Here is a 26,667-nt window from a genome sequence, read left to right on the forward strand (position 1 = left end):
GGATTAAAGAAGATAAACAATTTGAGTGACAGAAAGTGTAATTAAAAATAATCTGTGCCCTTCCCATAGTATTTTGGCAGGTATTTAACTTTGCAAAAAGAAAAAAAAGAAGAAATTACTTACACATCTCTTTATTATGGATTGAAGTTCTTCCACAGCCATTCCTCGCTGTTTTTCCTAGCTCTGATGCTGAAATGTACTAAGAGAAAAGCACACTGTTAACTACCAGAGATATTACATTGAAGTATTAATGTTATATTTCATTCTGATGAATTATTAGTATGTACAATAAAGAAAAGTTTTAAAGCTGAAATTCTTTTATTGAAAGTTAGTTGTATGTTAGCCTAAGAAAATAAAAATCTTTTTTTTTTTTAAAAACCTCCTGTTGCATCTTTCAGGTTTTCTTAAAAGCATGATTTTGCTTAGAATAGTTCTAAAAGATACAACTGGGGGGAAAAATCATCTGGAGCACTCCCAAAAGGATCGCAAGTATGGATTATACAATGTGCATTAAAAATGCAAAGTATTTCATTTCTGAAACTATTTCCAAAAGTTGGGCTTGAAATCACTTGTAATCAATAGGGAGTTTTTAATATTTTAATGTCCCCACTTGACAAAAATTGAAGTCAATACCATTCACGCGGCGGTGGGGCAAGTTCAGATGCCCTCCACGCCAAGTGATCGGGCACTTTCCTTACGAGGTGCAGTCCCCCAAACAACGAATCCAGCCCGTGGACTCGGGGGACCCCCGCCCGGTTCCCGCAGCCCATCCTTCCTCCCGGCGTGGAAGCCCGGCCCCAGCCCCGCAGCCGGGCGGCTAAACACCAATGCGCGTGCGGGCGGCATCCAAGGGAAGCCATTTCTCCCGATTGTCAATCGCCCCGGGGTTCGGGCCCCACCACTTCGCCGGGCCTCATCCGCCTGTCGCGCCGCATCCCCGCGCCCCAAGGTCTGCCCCGGGCCCGGGCCGCCGAGGACCTCCGCCTGCGCCCACCTACCGGCCGGGCCTCTCGCTCCTACGTCTTCCTCACCTCCTCCGGCCGCGCAGCCGCTCTGGGCCCCGCCCCAGGCCCCGCCCACGAGCCGGGCCCGCCCACTGGCCCGCCCCCGCCCCGCCCCGCGCTGCGTAGGGAGGCGGAGCCTCGGAGGGAGACGCCGGGGCGGGCCGGAGCGCCTGACGACGCTCCCCATGGCCGAATCTGCCGGGCTGCCCCGGGCCGGCCGCAAGGCCCGGCCCCACCGCGCCTCTCGAAAGGCCGCAGGTAGGCTCCAGGGCCTCTGCCCACGCTGGACCCCGAGAGCCGGCCCCTCCTGAGTGCCGGACCGAGGCGCGCGGGGCGCCCCGAGAGGCTCCGCAGGGCAGGAGAAGGCCGAGCGCGCCCACCGCCGCCTCGCGCCTCCCGGGGAAGACCTGCGGCCGGACCCCCAGCTCCCAACCCTGGCGTTCTAGGCCCCCTAGAATCTAGGGTGCCCCAGAAGGGGCTGTGCCCCGGCTCTGAGGGAGAGGGCAGTGGAGGCCCCGGGGGCCTAGAGCTGGGGTCGCCAGGCTGGGCAGTGACCAGGGCCCCGTGGGCAGCCGCCCTGGAACCCGGCACTGGTCCTCCTTCCAGTCGCACAGCTGCTTTGGGGCCCCGCTTCCCGGCGGTATGTATCGGAGAACCTCCTCCCCTCCTTCCCGGGAGTGAATTACTGGGGGGACGGAGAGAGGTTATCCCTAAAAGTACCCATATTTTAGATTTTCAGGAGTGCATCACTGCAACTATGTTACAAGAGAAAATTCAACCCCGAAAGAGATACATGTTAACCGGGAACAGTTCTGGAGTCATTAATTTACAAATACAAATTGGATTCCCATTCCACAGGATCGGAAATGGGATATGTGGAAAAGAGGAAAAGATGGTACTTTATTTGGGCAGGAATCTGCCCTGGAACCTAATGTATTCGGGTAGAACTTGACCTGTTTTTTTGTTTGTTTTTTGATTTTAGGTACTAAACAGACAAGTACCTTGAAACAGGAAGATGCTTCTAAAAGGTATGAGAACTACTAGTATTTGGACAGCTGTATTCATTTGACTGTTTACTGTTATGGGTTGGCTCAACGAGATAGACCACCGACTCAGAATTTAAATTTAAAAGCCTTTTATTAAGCTGGCCAGCTGACCACAGCACCTATCTCCCCCTCTGGGAGATTCGGAGCATGTGGCAGAGATCAAGGGTGCAGTATGATCCTTTATAGCAAAACAGTGTTAAAAAAATACAAAGCATTTCATTAGCTGTTCCTTAGAAGTTCACAGAAAGTTCATAAGCACAAAGGGGGGGTAAACAGAGTCACACCTGGCCGGAGCATATCATAACACATTGTTTTTCTAAGACAATCTAGCAATTTTTCTCTGCCACGGTTCCTGACACTGACACAATCTGTAACCTTTTCCAGGCCGCAGTCCCTCCCCCTCCCACATTCCATAACCCTTCCATGCCGCAGTCCCTCACCCTAGCACATTCCCTGCTGGTCTTATGTCCGAATCAAATCTTTGATTCAGTGCCTTCCTCTACGATATGAAATTGAGGAGGCATTTGGCAATGTAGGGTCAAGCTGCCGGGGAAGAGTCTGGCATTTGATGGTGAAGAATTGGCCAGGGTCTCGGCTGCTGACATAGAGTCTTAGTTCCCATGTCTTTCTTCTTCCCATTGGTCAGTTCACCAGGTGAGAGGCATGAGGAGGACGGGGTTACAATTTCCAGTGCCTCTTTCCTGCGACTTTGATGGTGGTTGGAGTGCTCAGCACCACCTGGTAGGGTCCATCCCATCTAGGTTCCAGGCTGCCAGGGTCGTGCCGTTTCACCCAGATGAGGTCACCTGGAGAGAAGGCAGACTGTGTTGGACTGGATCTCAGTGCGTCCTCCTCCAGTACGGCTCTCACCACCCGTTGTGCTGACCTGGCGCTGCTCTGCAAAGTCTGTAAGGACTTAAGCAAATTTTGGGTAGAGAGACGGGCGACTTCCTCCTTCCCCAACCTGGGCACCAATGGCAGCGGTTGCCCAAACATTATCTCAAAAAGGAGTTAGCCCTTGGATGTATGGGGTGCACCTAGCTCTGAGGAGAGCAAAAGGAAGGAGACTTACCCAGTTTTCGCCAATCTCTAATTTTAACTTAGTTAATGTTTCCTTTAAGATCCAATTTATCCTCTCTACCTGTCCAGAACTCTGTGGTCTATAAACACAATGCAATTTTCAAGTAACTCTTAGGGCCTTAACTATGGATTGTAACTTTGGCGATAAACGCCAGGCCATCGTCGGACCCATGTATAGTGGCAGGCTAAACCGGGGGACAATTTCAGTGAGGAGTTTTCTAACTACTACTTGTGCTGTCTCTGCCTTGGTTGGGTATGCCTCAGGCCAGCCAAAGAAGGTATTAATGAAAATCAGCAGGTATTTATACCCTCCTTGTCCTCCTGGTATTTCAGTGAAGTCCACTTCCCAGTGTTCTCCGGGGTTCTGACCTCGGAATCGCTGTCCCGGCGCAGCCACAACAGGGGGCCCTTGATTCACCCGGGCACACACTTGGCACCTTCTACACCTTCTAGCCAACTCTTGAGATATTTCCTGGAGCCCTGGGGTGTAAAATTCTCTTCCCAGTAGTTCTGATAGCTTCATTCCTTCAGGTGGGTGCTTGCTCTGGTGGGTCTGGGAAGCGATGGTCCGCCCCAGGGCTTCTGGCATTATAGGCCTCCCATCTGGCAGAATTAGCCATCCAGCCTCTCCTTCCCGGGCCCTTAGTTTCTCAGCTAGCCTCTGCTCCTCTGGCAGATGAGTAGGCTTCTCTGGGAGCCTTTGTGCTGGCAGGGCTACGAGAACTTCTAGGGGCCCTACTGGTCTTTTAGTCAATTCCTTGGCCCCTATATGGCTGCCAGGTGGTTAAGTATCTCAGGAGCTTTTTCCGTTCCTCCTGAGGTCAGGAGACTTCTTTAAGGTGGCTCCTTTGTCCTCCTGTAAGGGCAGTGTGAGGAGATATATCCCTGTGTAGGTCCGGCAGGGCCAGTGCCAGGGCGCTTACCAGAGCTTCTTAGATCTCCCCTGGCTCCTCCTCAGGTGCCCCCCACTACCGGGTACCTTCCTCTATGAAGCTGCTTCCGTAGTCCGTGTAGAGAGTCTCATCCGGATTCTGCAGGGCTGGTCCACAAGGTCCTCACGGAGGGAAGTGAGGGTAGTCAGTGTCTCCTCACAGTCAGGCAAAGGGGCCTCTGCCTTCTCGTCAGGGAGGAGTGTGGCAGGGTTCAAGGCAGCTATTTTCAGGAAGCTGAAATGTTCACTCTTTTTCCCTTTCCCCACCAGAGGTCCTGAGTGAGTGCTATGAGTTCCACAAGGAAGTCCACCTTTTGGCCCCCCACTGTCAGGATTATTCTGGGCTCCTGGGGGCCAGCTGAGCCCCAACAACCCCAATCCACCTCCTCCACCAGCATGGGAGGGAGTCGGTTCCCCCGCACGTTCAGGGCCCTCCCTTTTCCAGTGTCCTTCCTTTCTGCAAAATACACATTGATTTTTCCCAAGCCTGGGTTGGACTCCTTTTCTTTCTCGAGGCTTTTCTTTTCTTTTCTTTTCTTTTTTTTTTAACTATTTTATTTTATTTTATTTATTTATTTTTTTTTATTGCTTAAAGCATTACAAAGGGTATTACATATGTGTCCTTTTTTTTTCCCCCCCGCCCTTGACAATACCCCAGCTTCCCCTACCCCCCAGTGTCTTATGTCCATTGGTTATGCTCATATGCATGCATACAAGCCCTTCAGTTGATTTGAGGCTTTTCTTTGCCCTTGTTGTCTCTCCGGCTCCTTGGGCCTTCCTCCTCGCTCAGGGCCAGGAGGACCTTGGCCATCCGGGTGTCTAAACCTGCTTTCGGGTCCTCCTGATTGTAAAAAACCTTCTGGGCCACCTCAACCAACTTAGAGATTGATTTCCCCTCAAAGCCTTCTAACTTCTGTCATTTTTCCTAATATTTGGGGCCGACTGGGAAACAGATACGACATTGACAGCCCTCCGACTTTCCGGGGCATCAGGGTATACACAGAAGCAGACAACTTTTTGACAACAAATACCAAGACAAACAAATACCAGACAGACAAACCCAGTGCAGCCTACAGCCGCACGAACCAGGGACCCTGGCCACCGTCGTGGCCGCGGGTCAGGACCAGGAGTACCGCTGTGTCCAGCCTCCTGCCTTGAATAGGGGGTCCCTCTCCTCCCTTCCGGGGGAGAGCCTCCTGCAAGGGGTCCCTCTCACCCCTACCAGGGGAGAGCCTCCAGCCCTAAATAAGGGGTTCCTCTCCTCCCTGCAGGGTATCTCGCTGCGGGCCTCCAAATGTTATGGGTTGGCTCAACGAGATAGACCACCGACTCAGAATTTAAATTTAAAAGCCTTTTATTAAGCTGGCCAGCTGACCACAGCACCTATCTCCCCCTCTGGGAGATTCGGAGCATGTGGCAGAGATCAAGGGTGCAGTATGATCCTTTATAGCAAAACAGTGTTAAAAAAATACAAAGCATTTCATTAGCTGTTCCTTAGAAGTTCACAGAAAGTTCATAAGCACAAACGGGGGGTAAACAGAGTCACACCTGGCCGGAGCATATCATAACACATTGTTTTTCTAAGACAATCTAGCAATTTTTCTCTGCCACGGTTCCTGACACTGACACAATCTGTAACCTTTTCCAGGCCGCAGTCCCTCCCCCTCCCACATTCCATAACCCTTCCATGCCGCAGTCCCTCACCCTAGCACATTTACCTCCTATTAATTGAACCATTTTTAAAAACAGTAATGGGTGCTACCTTAAAAGAAAATTATTATGAGAAGGGGAGACCTGGGAAGCATTATAAATTCTCACTTCGACTGTTACAACCCCCTGCTCCACGCTTTCAGAAAACCAGAATCAGACACTTTTTAGATTTCTAATGAAGGTATGAGTGTCTGTAGAAAAGTGCATATTTTCAGCAAAAAGTTGTCCTGTGCTGTCTCTTGGATTTATCTCTTTGTCATAAAGTTTTCTAGAATAGGAATAGTCTGTGAGGATGAACTTAAAAATACGTTTCTGTGGTATTTTATGAAGTGTTGGCTTTGGCCTTAATTTACTAATTTTTTTTTTAAGTTATTTACTTAGTGTACGATATGCCAGACCTGTTAGGCCCTGGGGATATAATTTTGAATAGAATAGACACAGTTCCTATTTAGTGGAACAGAGACATACCAATTAAATTATCACAAATACGTAATTAAAAATTGTGATAAGTGCTATAAAGGAGTCGGAACTCATAACCAGAATCTAATTTAGCTGGAGGTTGGCAGGGAAGGTGGCGGGTTTTCAGGGGAGGGTTTCTCAGAAAGTAATAATTAACCTCAGTCCTGAAGGCTAAGTAGGCATTCACCAGACAGAGTAGTGAGGGGAGAGACCGCCAGCCAGAGATGCAATGTGTGTGACAGGAAAAGGTTTGGTTGCTTAAAGAAAGGAGAGATGTCCAGGGTGGTGTGCAGCATTCTGAGCAAGGCAAGAATGGAGTACAGGAAAAGGTTAGAAGGGCAGGATTCCATTCATACAGTACCTGGTAGGCTGTGAGAGCAATTTAGATTTTCTACGTGCAAATGGGAAAACTTGAATAAAGTGATGAAATTTAAGTTTTAATATGTTAGGGATGGTAATCACCTGGGATGGAGAAATTGGATGGATTTGAGATCTGCTTTGGTGAGTACAGGCATATCTCAGAGATAATGCAGGTTCACTTCCAGACCACCACAATAAAGCAAGTCATAATCTTTTTTGCTAGTGGAGATCTTGCCTTCAGTTTGTAGAAAATGCAACATCTGTCAAGTGCAATAAAGTGAAGCATCATAAAACGAGGGATGCCTGCATTTCCCCGTAGAGTAGCCTGATTATACTGTCTTCGTTTTAAGAAATATTGCAACTGTCTTCAACACTGATCTGACCACAAACCTAAGGAGATTGTCTTATTTTGAGCACTATAAATTGCAGAATATAGACAAGCTGAAATGTATTTTGAGCAGACCATTCAAGATGATGAAACAATTAAAAAGCCATGGGGATAACCAAATAGTAGTTGAGGGGAGTGATCGTTCATAAATTTATTCCAACTAAAAAATACTTCCACATTCGATCCAGGTGAATACTTTTAAGCCAGAAAGTAAAGTTTTCAAAAATATTAAATAATTCCACTATTCACACTAAATTTTTTATTTAAAAACTAGAGGCCTGATGCACAAAATTCATGCACTGGGGGTGGGATGGGGTCCCCTTAGCCCGGCCTGTGCCCTCTTGCAGCCCAGGACCCCTTGGGGGATGTCTGACTGCTAGCTTAGGCCCAGTCCCCATCAGGACTAAGCCAGCAGTCAGACATCCCTTTCGCAGTCTGGGGCTCTCGCAGTCCGGGACCCCTCTCTCCTTACCGCTCAACTGCAGTGGGGCCGGAGAGGCTGCCACCACCTTTGTGCTCGCCAGCCGTGAGTCCAGCTTCTGGCTGAGCAGTGCTCCCCCTGTGGGAGCGCACTGACCACCAGGGGGCAGCTCCTGCATGATCATCTGCTCCCTGATGGTCAGTACACATCATAGCAACCGGTTGTTCAACCATTTGGTTGATTTGCGTATTAGGGTTTTATTATATAGGATATATTAATATGGCCTGGCCAGCGTGACACAGTGGTTGAGTGTCAACTTTTGAACTGGGAGGTCATGGTTCGATTCCTGGTCGAGGCACGTGCCTGGTTGCAGGCTCCATCCCCAGTGTGGGGCATGCAGGAGGCAGCCAATCATTCCCTCTCATGAGGGACTGATGGCTGTTTGCAGCCTGGTCAAGCCCCCAGTGGGGACCCCAGTAGGGACCCCCAACCCATGGGAGTGTGGCCAGCCTGGGTGAGGGGCTAAGGGCCGTTTTCAGGCTGGCCACTCTCACCCTCTCCCTTCCTCTCTGGAATAAATAAAAATATTTAAATATATATATATATATATATATATGAACATGTAACAGGTATATTATTAAATAATAAAAGAGTAATATGCAAATTAACCATCACTCCCTCATAAAGATGGCGGTGGCCACGAAGCTGGAGCGAGCAGGAGGCTTGGGTTGCCCCCGGCGATGGAGGAATCCAAGCTTCCCACCTTCCCTGGCCAGCACTGGGCTCCACTCAAGGCTACAAAGTTTCAATTATAGAAGATAAATAAATCCCAGATACCTGCTTCCAGCTGGCATGGCCTCCACTCAAGGAGGGGCTGGGAACCTGGGTTGGGCAACCCAGGCTTCGAACCGGACCAAGGCTACGAAGTTTCAATTATAGAAGTTAAATAAATCCCAGATACCTGCTTTTGGCCCGCTGGCATGGCCAGCCTGAAAAGGGCCATCAGCCCCTCACCCAGGCTGGCCACACTCCCATGGGGTGAGGATCCCCACTGGGGAGCTTGACCAGCCTGCAAACAGCCATCAGCTCCTCACCCAGGCTGGCCAGGCACCCCAGTGGGGACCCCCAACCTGAAGGGGGTGTGGCCAGCCTGAAAACAGCCCTCAGCCCCTCACCCAGGCTGGCCACACTCCCATGGGGTCAGGTGTCAGGGCCAGCCTGACAAGGTTGAGCCGGGGTGAGGCAGGGAGGTGGGAATTGAGAAAAGAAAGGAAGACAGGAAAGCGGGATCGGGAGGACTCCAGTTCTCGAGGAATTGAAGCGAGTTTATTAGCTATACAATCCTATTTATATACAACACACTGAATAGGAGGTCTGTCAAGAGGAATGTATTCTTTGTTCCTCTTAATCTCTAAGGGAGAGACATGGCAGAAGGACAAGTTCTCAGTACAGCATATCTCAGTAAATAGTTACAGACTTCTTAGTAAGCTATGAAAGGCTGTTCTCATTCTACTGATAATCGCCATCCAGACAAGTCTGGGAAAACTGTGTGGGTAAGGGTCCCAGCCTTGCTAGCCCCTTCAGGTGCAAGGACCTTGCCAGCTTACATCTGGCCCCCAACAGTCAGGTTACCTACTGGGATCCCCACTAAGGGGCTTGACCAGCCTGAAAACAGCCATCAGCCCCTCACCCAGGGTGGCCAGGCACCCCAGCGGGACCCCCATCCTGATTCGGGACACCCTTCAGGGCAAACCAGCCGGCCCCCACCCGTGCACCAGGCCTCTATCCTATATAATAAAAGGGTAATATGCAAATTGACCCTAACAGCAGAATGACTGGGAATGACTGGTCACTATGACACACACTGACCACCAGGAGTTAGATGCTCAATGCAGGAGCTGCCCTCTGGTGGTCAGTGCGCTCCCACAAGGGGAGCTCTGCTCAGCCACAAGCCAGGCTGCCAGCTGCCAGCACAGCGGTGGTGGTGGGAGCCTCTCCTGCCTCCTCAGCAGCACTAAGGATGTCTGACTGCAGCTTAGGCCTGCTCCCCGCTGGCAAGTTGACATCCCCGAGGGCTCCCGGGGTGCCAGAGTGATGTCTGACTGCCAGCTTAGGCCCAATCCCCCCGGGGAGTGGGCCTAAGCCAGCAGGTGGACATCCCCGGAGGGGTTCCAGACTGCGAGAGGGCACGGGCCGGGCTGAGGGACCCCCCGAGTGCACAAATTTTTGTGCACCGGGCCTCCGGGCCTCTAGTTATTAAATAAATGGTTTAAATTTTTCTCACTTTTAATATGATGTCAGCAAATACAATTTACATAGGCAAAAGCTCTAATTTTAAGAGTGTAAAGGAATGGTGAGACCAAAAACCACTGCTATATACCACACTACCTGTCATTATTTCTGACAGAGGGCAGCTGTGAGACTTGGCTATCCATGGGAAGCAGCTGTAGGTATCTATCAGTTAAGAGAAGTTATTGTGGGTTGAGATAGTTAATACTAAGTCAGCAATTCCTAATGCCAGTTATGTACTGGTCTTAGTACCTGACATACATAGCTTTTATTGGTAGGCAGCAAAATGAGAAAAATAAAATTTTTCATAAAGCTAGATATAATAGGGAGAATCTAAGACATTCCCAGATAAACAAAAGCTGAAGTTGTTCATTATTATTAGACCCGCCCCTCCAGAAATGCTACAGGAGTTGCATGTTGAAATGAAAGGACACTAGGCAGTAACTTGAACTATTTAAAGAAATAAAGATCTCAGTAAAAGTAAAAAAAAAAAAAAAAAAAAAGCTAGATATAAATATAGTCAGTATGAAGAACTGCTTTTTAATTGTGTCCTTGTCTTTTATACTTCTTTGATGTAAGCATGGCTTTTATGAAATGATGGGAGAACAGGTGTTAGTTGTAAATTCATTCTTGTTTTAATGTCCTTATGTGTTCCTAGTTAGCAATCCTGTTCCAGTCCTCCAAATTGTTTTGTAAGACATATTGTTCCAGGGAATTAGAATCTAACATTTTGAAGGTAGGGAGAAAAGGTGAGTACATTCTAGGTCCAGATATGAGAGCCAAGTCAAGGTCCAGGAGGTCAGCAAAGGTTGGTTTAGGAGGCAAGTAGACACCAGTGCTAGGAAGGAGCAAATGCATCACCAAGAGAGTTGGTATCTTTGGTCTTGTGACAATGATTCTCAACCCAGTCGCACACAAAGATTGTTTGGATCACTTTTAAGAAAACACCAATAACCAGACCCCATCCTCAGAGATTATGATTTAATGAGCCTGCAGTGGGACCTGGGCATAGTATCTTTTTGAAAAATCTCATCAGGTGGAGCTATGATTGAGAACCACTGTCCTGGGGCCGTTGTTCGATCTGATAACCCGTGCTTTATGTTCATAATGTGTGGGGCACGCAAAAGCTGACAGAGCCCCGTTGGTGCCAGGACAAGGACCAGTCTTCCTAGGAAGATTGCTATTTTCCTAAACCATAGTCATATCAATATAGTTATTTAATGAAACTTACAACAAAAGTAAGTAAACACTTCTTTGCAAATATGACTCTCTCTTGTCAAACTGTGCCATCTGTTGACCTTGAGACTTGACACAAATTTTTACTTGTAAGAAAAGCCAAAATTATATTTTTTCCTCTCTAATCTCTTCTTATTTATAAAGATTTCAGAGGAAAAGCCTCCCTTTTTAGTTATCCAAAGAAGTAATAGAGTATAAACTCGTAATTGGCAAAAAGATTTCACCTCATTTTCTTTTCTGTAGGAATCTCTGAAGTTCTTCCTTGTACTCTGGGTTCTGGAAATCTAGTTTTGTGACTGACCTTCTATGTGTCCAGTACAACAAGTAGCTTGTTTCCTTTTTGAAAAGTATTGAGTCAAAAGTAACAGCATTAAAAACATAAATTTAGGTAGCAAATAATAAGTTGTTAGTGTATTTTAAAACAGAAAATTGGCTATATAAAACTTATAAGTACAATAAGTTACATTTTAAATAATTCTTTTTTAATTTTAGGAAAGCAGAACTAGAAGAGACTGTGAGAAAGAAGATTGAGTTTGAGAGAAAAGCTCTGCATATTGTTGAACAGCTTTTAGAAGAGAATATTACAGAAGAATTCTTAATGGAGTGTGTATGTATTCACAAATTATTATTTTTGTAGTAGAAAATTTTTAAATATGTGCAACATGAAACTTGCATTATTGAAATCTTTGAATCTGTTCTTAGTCACCACATGCAGGTAACATGCTATATAATTTGTGCATTAAAAAATAATCACATGTATTTCTTTTATAATGACTTTAAATGCACTAATGAAAAATAACATAAATATTTCACCCCTTAGTAGTAATTGTTTTAACCACTCTGCTATTCTCATTTTATTTTCATCATTTGCACTAATGATTCCAATGTCATTTTCCATGTTCTGTATGTTGTCCTATTTTAGTAACAGAAGATTATATTTGTTAATGTAATTCCATTAATTTTGGATATTTTAAAACCTCAAATATAGGTCCTTTATGATTTAACACTTAACAAGAAAATTATCTGCATTTTTGCTTGCTTGTTTTCTTTAATGGTTCTATTATATGAAATTTTTGAATGGAAATTTATATTATATCCTCATAATCCTTAAGAGAAAAAAAGAAATGGAAAATTAAAACTCAGAGCTTCTATTGCAAAAGTAATTTTTAGATTTTTCTAAAGAGGAATATAAATGTGATAAATTTAATTGATACAGGTAACTGCATAAAAATCTGTGTTCCATGATGACTCTAAATACAAACATAAACCAGAAATGCTTCATTTGAAATAAGTACCTTATAGTACTCTCAATAAAAAACTGTTCAGTCCCTGCTAATACAGAAAAACTTGTTTCAAAAATAATCTCAAGAAGTGAGATTATTTGAAGAGGAAGATGCCAATAGAAAAAAATTTGGTGTTAGCTTATAACTATCACTTCAGCATTCTCTGGTACAGTTTTTCAGAAGCTGGAAGATTTTGCACAAAAATTTGGTCAGGAGTCACTTTAACCTTTGTTATACTTTATTTTTTTAGATTGTGCTTTAAAAATAGGTAAAACTATATCTTGTTATTTTATGTGCTTTATTTTTTTAATAATTTTTAAAAATAAAATGTACTATCAGTATTTTGCTTTGGTATAACACTCACTATAACACCATCTCTTCCTCCTGCCTCAGAATTATTTCATGAACTATATAATCTACAAAGATGCATAGTCTACTGTGGCAGAACTTTTTTTGTTTTTTGCATACTCACTACATGTTGAGCACTCTTCTAAGTTCTTTTTCTGTATTTTTTCCCTCTGATTCTAACATCAAACCTATGAGACAGGTAGTGTTATTATCGTAGTATTTTCAGATGACATTTATGGGGCCTAGAGAGCGGATAGGAACTTTTTCCAATAATCTGGGATTGTGGGATGCCCCTTTTATTTCATTACAGGGGAAGTGTATCACACCTGCTCACTACAGCGATGTCGTGGATGAACGTTCTATTATCAAGCTCTGTGGTTATCCCTTATGTCACAAGAAGCTAGGAATTGTAAGTAATTTTAAAATATATAGACTTTCAATTTTTATATTTAATGAAGTTCTTTATAGAAAGAACAAGAAACTGAGGTTATAAACTAATCACATGATATATAGATAATTTGTAACATAAGTTCAAGTTTATTACTTGAGTTCTTTTGTAAGCCATACTTTTTTTCTTTAGGTACCAAAACAGAAATATAAAATTTCTACCAAAACCAATAAAGTCTATGATATTACTGAAAGAAAGGTAAGTTTAAAGTTTATTTTCAATTTAGCACTTAATTTTTAATCTTATACTAAATGAAATTCTAAAAACAACTGTTTAGCCCTAGCTGATTTGGCTCAGTGGATAGTGTGTCAGCCTGCTGACTGACTGAAGGGTCCTGGGTTTGATTCTGGTCAAGGGCATATACCTTGATGGCAAGCTCAATCAGCCAATCGATATGTCTTTTTCACATCCATGTTTCTCTCTGTCTCTCCCCCGCTTCCGCTCTCTCTAAAAAAATCAATGGAAAAATATCCTCAGGTGAGGATTAACAAAAAAACAAAACAACAACAAAACACACACACAACTGTTTAAAAATTTTGCCTTTTAGAAAATAGTCACATTAAAAGTTTTTCATTTATAGATATTTCATTTAAGGTATTATAAAAAACTCTTTGCTTATTCTTTAATTAATCTTTAAACATTTAAAAGTTAAAAGTGTTTATTGGAATAAATTCAGGCAAGTAAATCATGGAACAGAATAGAGAAGAAGAAACAGACTCACCACACATGTGGACACGTGATATATGACTATGGCAATATTAAAGATTGGTGAAGAAAGGATGGATTACTCTATAAATAGCACTGGCACAATTAGTTACCCATATGTAAGAAATAAAAATTAACCTTTATGTCAATGTACATACAAAGATCAATGTTAGGTTAATTAAGGACCTAAGTGTAAAAGACAAACCTTTGGAAAGACATATGGGAAAATCCTATATAATAAAAGGCTAATATGCAAGTCGACCGAATGGCCAAACGACCAGTCACTATGAGCTGTCCCCTAGTGGTCAGTGTGCTCCCACAGGGGGAGCACTGCTCAGCCAGAAGCTGGGTTCATGGCTGGCCTAAGCTGGCAGTTGGACATCCCCTGAGGGCTTCCAGACTACGAGAGGGCGCAGGCCGGGCTCAGGACCGCCCCCCCCCCCCCCCCCCCCGAGTGCACAAATCTCGTGCACCGGGCCTCTAGTACTTTTATAAACTTGCACTAGAGAGAATTTTTTAAGTAAGATAAAAATTATAGACTATGCCCTGGCTGGTGTGGTTCAGTTGGTTGGAGCATCATCCTGTACACTGAAAGATCATGGGTTCAATTCCAGGTCAAGGCACATACCCAGGTTGTGGGTTTAATCCCCAGTCAGGTGCCAGTGGGAGGCAGCCGATCAATGTTTCATTCTCACATTGATGTTTCTCTCTCAAATCAATAGAAGCATGTCCTCCAGTGAGAATTAAAAGTAAATAAGTTATAGACTATAGAGGAAAAAGTGATAAATTTTTCTACGTTGAAATTTAAAATGTTTGCTTCTTAGAAGTTTCCAAAAAAGAGTGAAAAGATAAGCTCCAAATCAGGAGTTATATTTCTGCCACATCTGATCACAGATTCATAACCAAAAAATATAATCTATAAGAAAAAGACAAACAACCTGATAGAAAAATGTTCTGAAAGAAACTTGAATGGTTAATGAATGTATGAAAAGGTGCTCAGTCATATCGGTAACCAGGAACATAGCAAATGAAAACACATTGAGTTATGTATTCACAGCCTCAAAGGTGACAAAATTATAAAAATCTGACAGTATTAATAACTCTGTATTCTGCTGATAAAATAACAATTGGTACGACCTCTGAGAAACTGTTTGGCATTATCTAATAAAGTCAAATTTTCATGCTCTTTATGGCCAAGCCTTTCTATTCTTTGGTATATATCCAAAGGAAATTCTTCCTCAAGTATATAGGATGTCCCCCCAAAAATATATATATACTTTGAATAATTATAAAAGCAGTGTTTATTAAAATACATTTCATTTTCAAAATTGAGCTATTAGTTGATAAAGTGTGTATACATATTTTGGGACACTCTGTATGTGTATATGAATATTCCTACATGGATAAACAAAATATTACATATGCATAAAATGGAATATTATTCCCCTTAAAAAGTTAAAAAGGAAGGAAATTCTGACACATGCTACATCATGGATGAAATTTAAAGACATGCTAAGTGAAGCAGGCCAGCACAAAAGGACAAATACCTGATTTCACTTATATGAGGTAACTAGAGTAATCAAATTCATAGAGGGAGAGTAGAATGGTGGTTGTCAGGGGAGGCAGAAATGGGGAATTGTTTAATGGGTGTAGAGTTTCAGTTTTGCAGGATGAAGAGAGTTCTGGTGATGGACGGTGACAATGATTGCACAACAGTAAGAAAGTTACTTAATGTCACTGAACTACACACTTAAAAAAATGATTAAGATGGTAAATTTGGCATATTTTACTACATTTTTTAATTGTAAAATTTGAAAAAAAAAGTTCATAGTAATACTGTAATGATAGCAAAAACATTAGAAACAACTCAATTGTCCATAAATAATAAAAGGTAGAGTACTTACATAGTGTAACTGAATAAGCTACAATTTCGTGAAAGAATCTCAAAAAACATGTGGAATACAAAATGGCAAGAATATGTCCAGCTGGTGTGGCTCAGTGGTTGAACGTTGACTCATGAACCAGGTGGTCACAGTTTGGTTCTTGGTCAGAGCACATGCCCAGGTTGCAGGCTTGATCCCTAGTAGGGGTGTGCAGGAGGCAGCTAATCAATGTTTCTCTCTCATTATTGATGTTTCTATCTCTTCCTCTCTCTGAAATCAATAAGAACACATTAAAAAAATGACAAGAATATATAACAATATGATTCCATTTAGGCAAAGTTTAAAAGTAGGCAAAACTGACAGATTTTATAAGAATATATATATACTATAGGCCCCGTGCACAAAATTCATGCACTCGGGGGGGGGGGGGGGGTGGTGGGTCTTGCGCTCGCCAACCATGAGCTTGGCTTCTGGCTAAGTGGTGCTCCCCCTGCAGGAGTGCACTGACCACCAAGGGGCAGCTCCTGTGTTGAGCGTATGCCCCCTGGTGGTCAGTGTGCATCATAGTGACTGGTCATTCCGCCATTCAGTCAATCTGCATATTAGTCTTTTATTACAAGTACTAGAGGCCCGGTGCACAAAAATTTGTGCACTTGGGGGGGGGGTCCCTCAGCCCGGCCTGTGCCCTCTCACAGTCTGGGATCCCTTGGGGGATGACCACCTGCTGGCTTAGGCCCGCTCCCCAGGGGATTGGGCCTAAGCTGGCAATCAAATATCCCTCTGGCAGCCCGGGAGCCCTGGGGGATGTCCACTTGCCAGCGGGAGCAGGCCTAAGCTGCAGTCTGACATCCTTAGTGCTGCTGAGGAGGCGGGAGAGGCTCCCACCACCACCACTGTACTGGCAACCGTCAGCCTGGCTTGTGGCTGAGCAGAGCTTCCCCTGTGGGAGCACACTGACCACCAGGGGTCACCTCCTGCATTGAGTGTCTTCCCCCTGGTGGTCAGTGTGAGTCGTAGTGACCAGTCATTCCCAGTCATTCTGCTGTTAGGGTCAGTTTGCATATTGCCCTTTCATTATAGAGGAGTGCCTGGCCAGCCTGGGTGAGGGGCTGATAGGTGTTTGCAGGCTGGTCACACCCCCTTCAGGGTGTGGGTCCCCACTGGGTTGCCTGGCCAGCCTGGGTGAGGGGCTGATGGCTGTTTGCAGGCTGGTCACACCCCCTTCAGGGTGGGGGTCCCCACTGGGGTGCCTGGCCAGCCTGAGTGAGGGGCTGAGGGCCTTTTTCAGGCTGGCCAAGCACCCTGGCAACGGAAGCTGCCAGCCTCTCCTTTTTTTATTTTTTATTCTGGGATTTATTTACCTTCTATAATTGAAACTTTGTTGCTTTGAGTGGAGGTCAGAGCTGGCCACGGCAGACAGGAAGTTTGGCTTCCTCCATCACTGGAGCAACCAAGCCTCCTGCTCGCTCCAGTTCCGTGGCTGCCAGCTGCCATCTTGGTTGGGTTCATTTGCATATAGTCGCTCTGATTGGCTGGTGGGCGTTGCTTAAGGCATAGTGAAGGTATGGTCCATTTGCATGTTTGTCTTTTATTAGATTACTAGAGACCCGGTGCACGAAATTCGTGCACTTGGGGTGGGGGGGGGGGACCCTCAGCCTGGCCTGCGCCCTCTCACAGTCCGTGAGCCCTGAGCACTGTGGCCGAGCGGCACCCCCCCTGTGGGAGTGCACTACGTTGAGCGTCTGCTCCCTGGTGGTCAGTGCGCGTCATAGCGACCGGTCGTTCCACCGTTTGGGCAATTTGCATAGTAGCCTTTTATTATATAGGATACTAGAGGCTCGTTGCAGAAAGGTACCTGCAAGAATAGGGCTTCCTGCGGCTGGGGTGAAGCAGAGAAGGGAGCAAAGCCCGCCCAGGCAGGCTTCGCTCCCTTCTCCGCTGCCTCACTCCCTCCCATCTCTGCTGCCTCAGCTCCTTCCCTTCTCTGCCACTTTGCTCCCTTCTGCAGTGCTTGATTTCCTTTATGCTGTCTTCAGTCTTCGCTCCATGCCTGCATATGCAAATTAACCGCCATCTTTGTTGGATTAATTTGCATACTCGATCTGATTGGCTGGCGGGCATAGCAGAGGGATGGTCAATTTGCATGTTTTTATTTTATTAGTGTAGATATATAGGATAAGATATGTATAGGCAGCACAGCTAAGAGAAAGCAAAAAAATGAGCAATAAAATTTATAATACTGGTTACCTCTGGGGAATGTGGAACGTGATGCCATCAGAGAGGGGCACATAGAGGCCTTCGAAGATACTCTACCTTATTTCTTAGCTTGGGTGGTAGTTTCATGGGTTTTCATTTTTTTCTTTGAACTACATATTTGTATTTTATACTCTCTTTTGTACATATGCTATGTTTCACAATTTAAAAAACTAACTAGTTTACATTTTTTTCAGTGTTTTTGCAGCAATTTTTGTTATAAAGCATCTAAGTTTTTTGAAGCACAAATTCCTAAAACTCCAGTGTGGGTTCGAGAAGAAGAAAGGTAATTTAAATCATTGTATATACATTTGTCCATATATTCTAAAAATTTCCTTCTGTTTTTTGAGATATGCAGAAAATAGATCTAAGTCTCTTTGGAATATTACCACTGTATACATTTTAATTGTGGGGAAATGGTTATATTTTAAGAATAACTATTAAAGATTTTACACTTAAAATCAGAAAATTAATTACATGCAAATGTTTTGTGTATTGTTTTAGCTTTAATCACAAAATTTGAACTTTGCTTCTTGCTACACTGGTTCATTTGTCCTTTTTAAAAGATTTAATTGGCTTTATTCAATGAATCATGAATCAGGTAGCATCCCATCTAGTGAATAGAAAGGTGCTCTCGGCCAGTTATTTCTTTTAATATTTCTATTAATATAGTAGTCCTGGATTAAGAATGTTAAATTTTTTCAGAAGATACTGGATCTTGGGATCCAACTCACCTCAGTTTCCCTCCCCCCCCCCCCCCCCCCGTTTATTTTTTTATTTTTATTTTTTTAAATTAAATCTTTATTGTTCAGATTATTACAGTTGTTCCTCTTTTTACCCCATAGCTCCCCTCCACCCGGTTCCCACACCACCCTCCGCCCTCACACCCCCCACCCCCACTGTCCTCATCCATAGGTGCACGATTTTTGTCCAGTGTCTTTCCGCATCCCCCACACCCCTTTCCCCCCCAAGAATAGTCAGTCCACTCCCTTTCTATGCCCCTGATTCTATTATAATCACCAGTTCATACTGTTCATCAGATTATTTATTCACTTGATTTTTAGATTCACTTGTAGATAGATGTGTATTTGTTGTTCATAATTTGCATCTTTACCTTTTTCTTCTTCTCCCTCTTCTTAAAGGATACCTTTCAGCATTTCATGTAATACTGGTTTGGTGGTGATGAACTCCTTTAGCTTTTCCTTATCTGTGAAGCTCTTTATCTGACCTTCAATTCTGAATGATAGCTTTGCTGGATAAAGTACTCTTGGTTGTAGGTTCTTGGCATTCATCACTTTGAATATTTCTTGCCACTCCCTTCTGGCCTGCATGGTTTCTGTTGAGAAATCAGCTGACAGTTGTATGAGTACTCCCTTGTAGGTAACTGACTGTCTTTATCTTGCTGCTTTTAAGATTCTCTCTTTATCTTTTGCTCTTGGCATTTTAATTATGATGTGTCTTGGTGTGGTCCTCTTTGGATTCCTTTTGTTTGGGGTTCTCTGCGCTTCCTGGATTTGTAAGTCTATTTCTTTCACCAGGTAGGGGAAGTTTTCTGTCATTATTTCTTCAAATAGGTTTTCTTTTTTTTTTTTTTTTTTAAATATATTTTATTGATTTTTTACAGAGAGGAAGGGAGAGAGATAGAGAGTTAGAAACATTGATGAGAGAAACATCGATCAGCTGCCTCCTGCACACCTCCCACTGGGGATGTGCTCACAGCCCAGGTACATGCCCTTGACCGGAATCGAACCCGTGACCCTTCAGTCCGCAGGCCGACACTCTATCCACTGAGCCAAACCGGTTTCGGCCAAATAGGTTTTCAATATCTTGCTCTCTCTCTTCTTCTGGCACCCCTATAATTCTGATGTTGGTACGCTTGAAGCTGTCCCAGAGGCTCCTTATGCTATCTTCGTATTTTTGGATTCTTTTTTCATTTTGCTTTTCCGTTTGGGTGTTTTTTGCTTCTTCGTATTTCAAATCTTTGACTTGATTCTTGCGATCCTCTAGTCTGCTGTTGGGAGTCTGTATAATATCCTTTATTTCAGTCGGTGTATGCTTAATTTCTAGTTGGTCTTTTTTCCTAAACTCGAGGGTCTCGCTAGATTTCTTGAGGGTCTCACTACATTTATCGGCGGTCTCACCAGACTTTATGAGGGTCTTACTAAATTTATTGGCGGTTCCTACAAAGTTCTTGAAAAACCTTAAAAGTGTGGTTTTGAACTCTATATCCAGTAGTTTGCTTTCCTCCATTTCTGTCATTTGTGTCCTGTTTCTTTGTCTCCGCATTTTTTATGCTTCCCTGTGTTGATAGAGTGGCTTTCTGTGCTAGGTGTCCTATAGGGCCCAGTGGCTCAGCCTCCCCAATTACCTGAGGTGGACACTCTTGGTGCACCCCCTTGTGGGCTTTGTGCACAGTCTTATTGTAGGTATCACTGGGAGGAATTGACCTCCAGGCCAATTGGCTGTGAGAATCAGCTGTGTCTGCAGTGGGAGAACTTCTGTGCTGGAGACACCCCTCCGGGGCAAGACTTGCTTCAGTGGGGCTTTGGTGCTCACTGAATCTGCCCCCTTAGTCTGTCCTTTATGGATCCGAGGAGCTGCAATCTGGATGATCCCACTCTGACCACCGGGCACATTGGCTCCTGGATCTCTAAAGAGGTGCTAATCTCGCCTCTGCCTGAGGCTACCCAGCAGGAGCTCAGCTGTGAAGCAATGCAAGTTGCCTTGGGCCCTTGGGCCAGCTGCAAGTTTGTTAGGTAATTTTCAGACTGCAAAGGGCCAGGCCTTTCATATGCAAAAGCCGGCGCACAGCTTGGGCAGGGCAGGAGTTCCAGCGGATCAACAGGGTGGAGCAAGCAGCTATGGCTGCCCTCAGAGGCCCCGCTTCTCAGTGTCCCGGCAATTGCTGCAAGCACCTCCGAGAAAAAGCTGCCCTCAAGTTCCAACCGATGCCAGACAGTCCATTTTTTCCCGTATGAGTCTGGGTCCCCAGAGACTCGCCCAGAACTGGATCTCAGAGCTTGAGACTTCCTACCGATTGAAAAAGACAACCGTGACCTCAGCCGCCAGCCCTCTCCGCGTGCGCCTTCGTATCTCTATACTTTACTTCCGCACCGCACCTCCTCTGAGTCTCGGTATGCTTTTCTCTTTCCTTCTAGTTGTAGAATTTCCACTCAGCCAGCCTTCCTGTGGTTCTGGATGATGTCCGTTCCATCTTTTAGTTGTATTCTTGAAGTGGTTGTGCTAAGCAGCAATCTCCGGTGTTTACCTATGCCGCCATCTTGGTTTTCTCAACTCAATTTGTTGTTAGGAAACTATGTTGTAAGATTTAAAAGTTCACGTTACTAATTTGTTCAATCTTTATTAAACATCAGTATAATATTTTATAAATTTAAAGAACCCCAATTGAGAGTCATTTTTAGCAAAAAGGTTTATGGACATTCCTGGAATTTTGCCTCTTGGGAAATGTTTAAGCATTTACAACATTTTAGTAGCTGCTGAATTTGAGAGAAAATTTATTATTGTGGGGACAAATGGCATAATAATATAAAAAGAGTAAGAAAAATTATTGTTATACTAGAGGCCCGGTGCATGAAATTTGTGCACGGGGTGCGGGGGAGGGTGGCCCTCAGCCCAGCCTGCACCCTCTCCAATCCGGGACCCCTCAGGTGATGTCTGACTGCCTGTTTAGGCCTGATCTTGGGGATTGGGCCTAAACAGGCAGTCGGACATCCCTCTCACAATCCGGGACCACTGGCTCCTAACTGCTCACCTTCCTGGCAGCCTAATTGCCCCTAAGTGTCCCCCCTGCTAGCCTGGCCACCCCCAACTGCCCCCCTGCTGGCCTATTCGCCCCCAACTGCCCCCCCCCCACCAGCCTTGTCGCCCCTAACTAACCCCCCCACCCCCCGCCGGCCTGGTAGCCCCTTACTGCCCTCCCTGCTCGCCTGGTCACCCCCAACTGCCCCCCCCTACTGGCCTGGTCACCCCTAACTGCTCCCCTCTGCTGGCCAGGTTGTCCCTCACTGCCTCCCCCCAACCCCCCGCCAGCCTGCTCGGTTTTTGGTCGCCCCTCACTAACCCCCCTGCGGGCCTGGTTGCCCCACGCAGCCTGCTGCTTGGTCATTTGGTCGCCCCTCACTAACCCCCCTGCCAGCCTAGTCACCCCACACAGCCTGTTCGGTCGTCCGTTCGGTTGCGATGGTCACTTAGGCGTGTGTGTGTGTGTGTGTGTGTGTGTGTGTGTGTGTGTATATGTATGTATGTATATACATATATATGTAATCTATATTATCTAGAAATTCCAAACACAGGCTTAATGAGATAATATACCAAGTAATTCATATTTGATAGAGAATATTATAACAACACTAGGCATTGTTATTTGTGGTAAAATAGAATCTTTTCTAAATAGAGTCAGTGACATAAATGTACTGAGATGCAAGTTGAAAGATATTTACCTAAAAAAACAAAACAAAACTCTTATCTTATCTGATGAACGGTGTAATGCGATGCTACTGCAGGTTCACTTAGCCCTAATTGTACTGATGACAGTATCTTTGTTGGCAGACACGTTTGCCTGATGATCCATTCCTGTGTGGTTTAGAATATGTAAAATATATCACCCTATGGCCTTTGTTAATTGAATTAAACGTAAGGAAGACTGAACTGTTCATCATTTCTCCACCAGCCTATCTGACTTTCTTCTTTGGAGGATAAAAGATTATAGCATTGTCCAAGTTGACTGGGAAGCTGAGAGCACCTTTTAAACTATTGCTCTTTATCTCCTTTCTTAGTATTTCTATCACCAGAGCTGTCCATCACCTTCCTTAGCCCTACATGAACAATACATTCCATTCCCCACTGTTAAAACTACTGTTTCCTTACATTGTCTTTACCCCTACATCCAAAGATATCTTCTCTACTTAAATTTAGCCCTTTCATTTAGCCCGTCATCATATCTGCTTCAACTGCTTGAAAACCGTTTACCAAGCCACCTTTTCTGTCATCTCTGTTTTCTTCAAATATAGTCATAGTTACTTCCTTTAGCTAATTTAAAATAGTTCTTCCCTCTAATCTTTTTCTAAAATCTTACCATCCTATGTTCAGAATGCCCACTTTTTCCTGAAATATGAAACCCTGTCACTTTATATTTGTGGTTCTTGAAATTCTACCTTACCTATATGTACATCCCTACCTCACTAAAAAAGAAAGATGGCCCTAGTGGATAGAGCCTTGGCCTGCGGACTGAAGGGTCCCAGGTTCAATTCTGGTCATGGGCACATGCCCAGGTTACAGGTTCAGTCCCCAATAGGAGGTGCAGGAGGCAGCCAATCAATAATTCTCTCTCATCATTGATGTTTCTATCTCTCTGCCCCTTCTCCCTTCCTCTCTGAAATCAATAAAAATATATTTTAAAAAATAATAAAAATATAAAAAAGTAAAAAGAAACATGAAAATGTCCTTGGTTTCCCTAATCTAAGCTAATCAATTGAGTTTACATTCAAAATGTGTAGTATGTGCTTAGTACATGGCAGATTACACACATGTATAAAGTCCAACCTCTAAGTTTAAATCTCATTGGGATGGCCAAATACATATCCATGAGTGAAACAAATTTGTACTTATTCTAATGGTGACCTATTATGTAAGTAGTGAGACTAAAACATTGCACAATGAGAAACTATAAGCAGATATGAGAAAATAAACTTACAGGAGTGGGTTGGGATGTTGGAAGTAGATAGTGAGAACATTAACTCACTTGGAAAAAAGGGTATGTTTTGGGAAAAAAATAGAAGATAATGATAGATAACAAGAGACCAAGCTAAGTTTGGTATGTCCTCAAGTACTGGGGAGCCATCAAGTGTTTTTGAACTGAATTTAATCTGGCATTGGTGTACAAAATAAATTAAAGAAAGGATCATAATTAAAGAGCCAAAAGGATCCTTAGAGGTAATTTAATCCAACCGCTATCAAATAAGCTCAGAAAGGGTATTTATTTCTTAAGCTATTGATAGATTCTGAACAAGGCCAGGATTCTTTCATCATATTCCACTTGATTGTAAGTAACCAATCTATAATGTACACTGTCACATTGTACATAGTGCAACTATTGCCCTTATTTATGTATAATGCTTTTTAGTATATAACCGTATCAGTGTACTAGTATTTTACACCTAGATGTGTCAGTGTTACCTTGATTTCTAAATTCTTATGGGCACGAATTATGTCAGTTTATTTAATGAGTCCACTAGAGGTCACTGTGTTTTCACAAAGAATGATATTTTTATGTGCTAATGATCAGCATTCTAGAATTCTGTATTTTAAAGAGTTTGTGTAGCTATTGCACATATAATAAGCTCAACAGGAATGTGATACTTTAAAGAAAGTCTATTCAAATATGATACAGGGATATAACATTCAGAACCTGTTTTCTTTTAAAGCAGGAAAAAATGCTTCTTTTAAATGGTGGCATTTAGTATTTAATGCAGAGATATTTTTATTAGCTTAAAAGTGAGTCATCATAATAAATAATAAATCACATCGCAATCATTTAATGATAGTTATCTTATTACTAATATTACTTTATTAATTATTGAATACTTATTTAACAATAATAATAATTTTAAAATAAGAATAAATTTTAGAATCCACTCAAAGAATTCATACTTTATTGCAATGACTTCCAAAATTTTTGACTACTATAATAAATGCATTTTACATTATGATTCATCACATTCATATAACTGAAACAAAAGTTTTATGAAACAATACTTGTCTTCACTACATGAAAAGCCTCTGATATTTTGTACTCTGTTGCTTTTTAAAAATGCTGGTAGCACTGAATTGGTTGGTCCTGATCTGCAGTTTTAAGAGCACTGCTTTGCTGGATCTAGCTTAGGGTTTCTTCTTATACTATAGAAAAGTCTGTTATCAACACTAAGCCTCAGTTTCCTCATTTGTAAAGTAGAAAGTTGCATTTGCGGTCTTAGTTCCCTTTAGTTCTAATGTTTTACAGTTCTCAGTTAGTCTGCTGCTATAGTGAAAGTCTTCTAGTAAGGAAAGGTCTTCTTTATAAATACAATAAAAATTTAAATTATCAGCATAAGACTAGGGAAACTTATACTATCTTGTCCTTGTAGGGAAGTCTCTCTCATTTAAGAATTTAGAATAAAAGTTACTTCCGTTTGTGAAGATGAAGACTGATAAAGAATTGGATCAAAGTTTTTAAATTATGAGGAATCAGGAATGCTTTATTCTATGTCCAGGACAACTTGAAGTTGACAACTGCAGGAATACCATGATGTTACACACCATTTGGAAATAGAATAATGAATTTGACAGAGTTTGGTCTTTCTTAGATTACTGTGAAAGCAAATATAAACTTATTCACCAGATTCTAAAATACGAAAACCTATAGTGTCTCAAAATTTCTGATTGTTTTATACCATAATCTCACTATGACAATAAAAAATGTATCACGAAACATTTAGACAAATTTATGAATTCTAGCTCCATATTTCTGTCAAGGCTTTGAAGTCATAAAGGGTCTTAGAGGTTTTCTAGGCCCTCATTTCTATTATTCGGGTATAAAAAAATACATGAAGTATATTAATGTCACGGAGAACAATAGTGCCTCTCACAAAATGTCTCCTGATGCCCCGTCAGAAACAAAACATTGACCTAGATGGCCTGGGTCCTGATGCAGTATGATGCTTCTTATGTTGTGAATTAGAGACTTTTTACCCACTTGGTGGCCAGAAACAGACCGCATATGGTTTTGTTGCTCTGAGACAGTGTATTCATTTAGGTAGTTGCATAGTTACCTTTATAAATTCTGTTTGGTTGACTGCAGGCTCTGACAGATTTTTGAAAAGGAAGTTTCTTGAATTGTAATGGAAAAAATCAGGAGTTAAAACTAAGAAGGGCAAATGTTCAGAATCAAATTGTGATTTAAAAGATCCAATTGGCGTGAAAAGAATGGTTAATGCTGACAGAGCTAAAAGCGCCATCATGTGGCTCAGTGTGGGGGATTTTCACACATACTTCTTGGCAATAAACAATGTAATCTCAGATGTGCGGAAGCCAAAAACCTCTGCAGAACAATTTCTATAACCTCTTCCTGAACAGCCAACTCTGTTGCTTGATATACAGAAGAAAAACTTTCTGAAACAAAATTTAACATGTCTTAAATTATATTTGAAAAATTCCCACTACAAGGAGCAATTGTAGCCTTTTGCTTCTGTTGGTTTATCTATAATATTAAGAGGGTAATATGCTAATTAGACTGGACATCATTCTGGACATCCTTCCGGATGAAGCCGGGGCCGGAGCACGGGACCTGGGTGCCTGCTGGCGGTCAGAGTGAAGCCTGGGTCCTGGGTGCCAGAGGGAAGCCGGTGCCAGCAGCCAGGGGAAAGGAAGGCCTACTCTTGCACGAATTTTTGTGCATCGGGCCTCTAGTATACATATAGTGTACATATTCTAAGCGATAAACAGACATACATACAAACATAAATACAAAAGATTTTCAGTATGTTATTTCTAGTTTTAGATTTATTTTGCTAACGTTAGTTAATCATCTAATTTATACAATTAATCTAATTTATACTTTAGTAAAATAATATGAAAACATTTATGAAGAACAAGCTTGAAGGCTATTAAATAATACCCTTAACTAACATGATTACTTATTTTTGTTTTTTGAATTGAGCTTACATCAAGTTGAGAATAATCTCCAAGGCAACAAAAACTTTGAAGGGAATAGAAGATACTTAGAAAGAAGACGAATGACATTTTTTTTTTTTTTTTTTTTTCAATATA

The 26,667-nt window shown here is 43.1% G+C and overlaps 2 protein-coding genes across 4 annotated transcripts in view; one reads left to right on the top strand and one right to left on the bottom strand.

Annotated features, from left to right (window-relative positions):
- GLMN (glomulin, FKBP associated protein) overlaps positions 1 to 1,070 on the bottom strand; it is a 47,877-nt gene extending 46,807 nt beyond the window's left edge. The window contains exons 1-2 of the mRNA XM_070405589.1: positions 999 to 1,070; positions 124 to 199 (exon numbers count right to left, since the gene is read on the bottom strand). Coding sequence (XP_070261690.1) covers positions 124 to 162 — 39 coding nt within the window. The 5' untranslated portion in view covers positions 163 to 199; positions 999 to 1,070. The remainder of the gene's footprint in view (positions 1 to 123; positions 200 to 998) is intronic.
- Positions 1,071 to 1,142: 72 nt separating this feature from the next.
- RPAP2 (RNA polymerase II associated protein 2) overlaps positions 1,143 to 26,667 on the top strand; it is a 115,467-nt gene continuing 89,942 nt past the window's right edge. The window contains exons 1-6 of one of the 3 annotated variants that reach the window (XM_070405592.1): positions 1,143 to 1,262; positions 1,987 to 2,032; positions 11,417 to 11,531; positions 12,866 to 12,964; positions 13,136 to 13,201; positions 18,042 to 18,130. In XM_070405592.1, coding sequence (XP_070261693.1) covers positions 1,190 to 1,262; positions 1,987 to 2,032; positions 11,417 to 11,531; positions 12,866 to 12,964; positions 13,136 to 13,201; positions 18,042 to 18,130 — 488 coding nt within the window. In that variant the 5' untranslated portion in view covers positions 1,143 to 1,189. The remainder of the gene's footprint in view (positions 1,263 to 1,986; positions 2,033 to 11,416; positions 11,532 to 12,865; positions 12,965 to 13,135; positions 13,202 to 18,041; positions 18,131 to 26,667) is intronic. The other 2 variants (XM_070405591.1, XM_070405590.1) reach the window with 2 other exon arrangements.

This window comes from Myotis yumanensis, unplaced genomic scaffold, assembly GCF_028538775.1.
Source record: "Myotis yumanensis isolate MYYU_CA2020_CCGP unplaced genomic scaffold, mMyoYum1.0.hap1 SCAF_2, whole genome shotgun sequence".
In the NCBI taxonomy this organism is placed as follows: Eukaryota; Metazoa; Chordata; class Mammalia; order Chiroptera; family Vespertilionidae; genus Myotis; species Myotis yumanensis.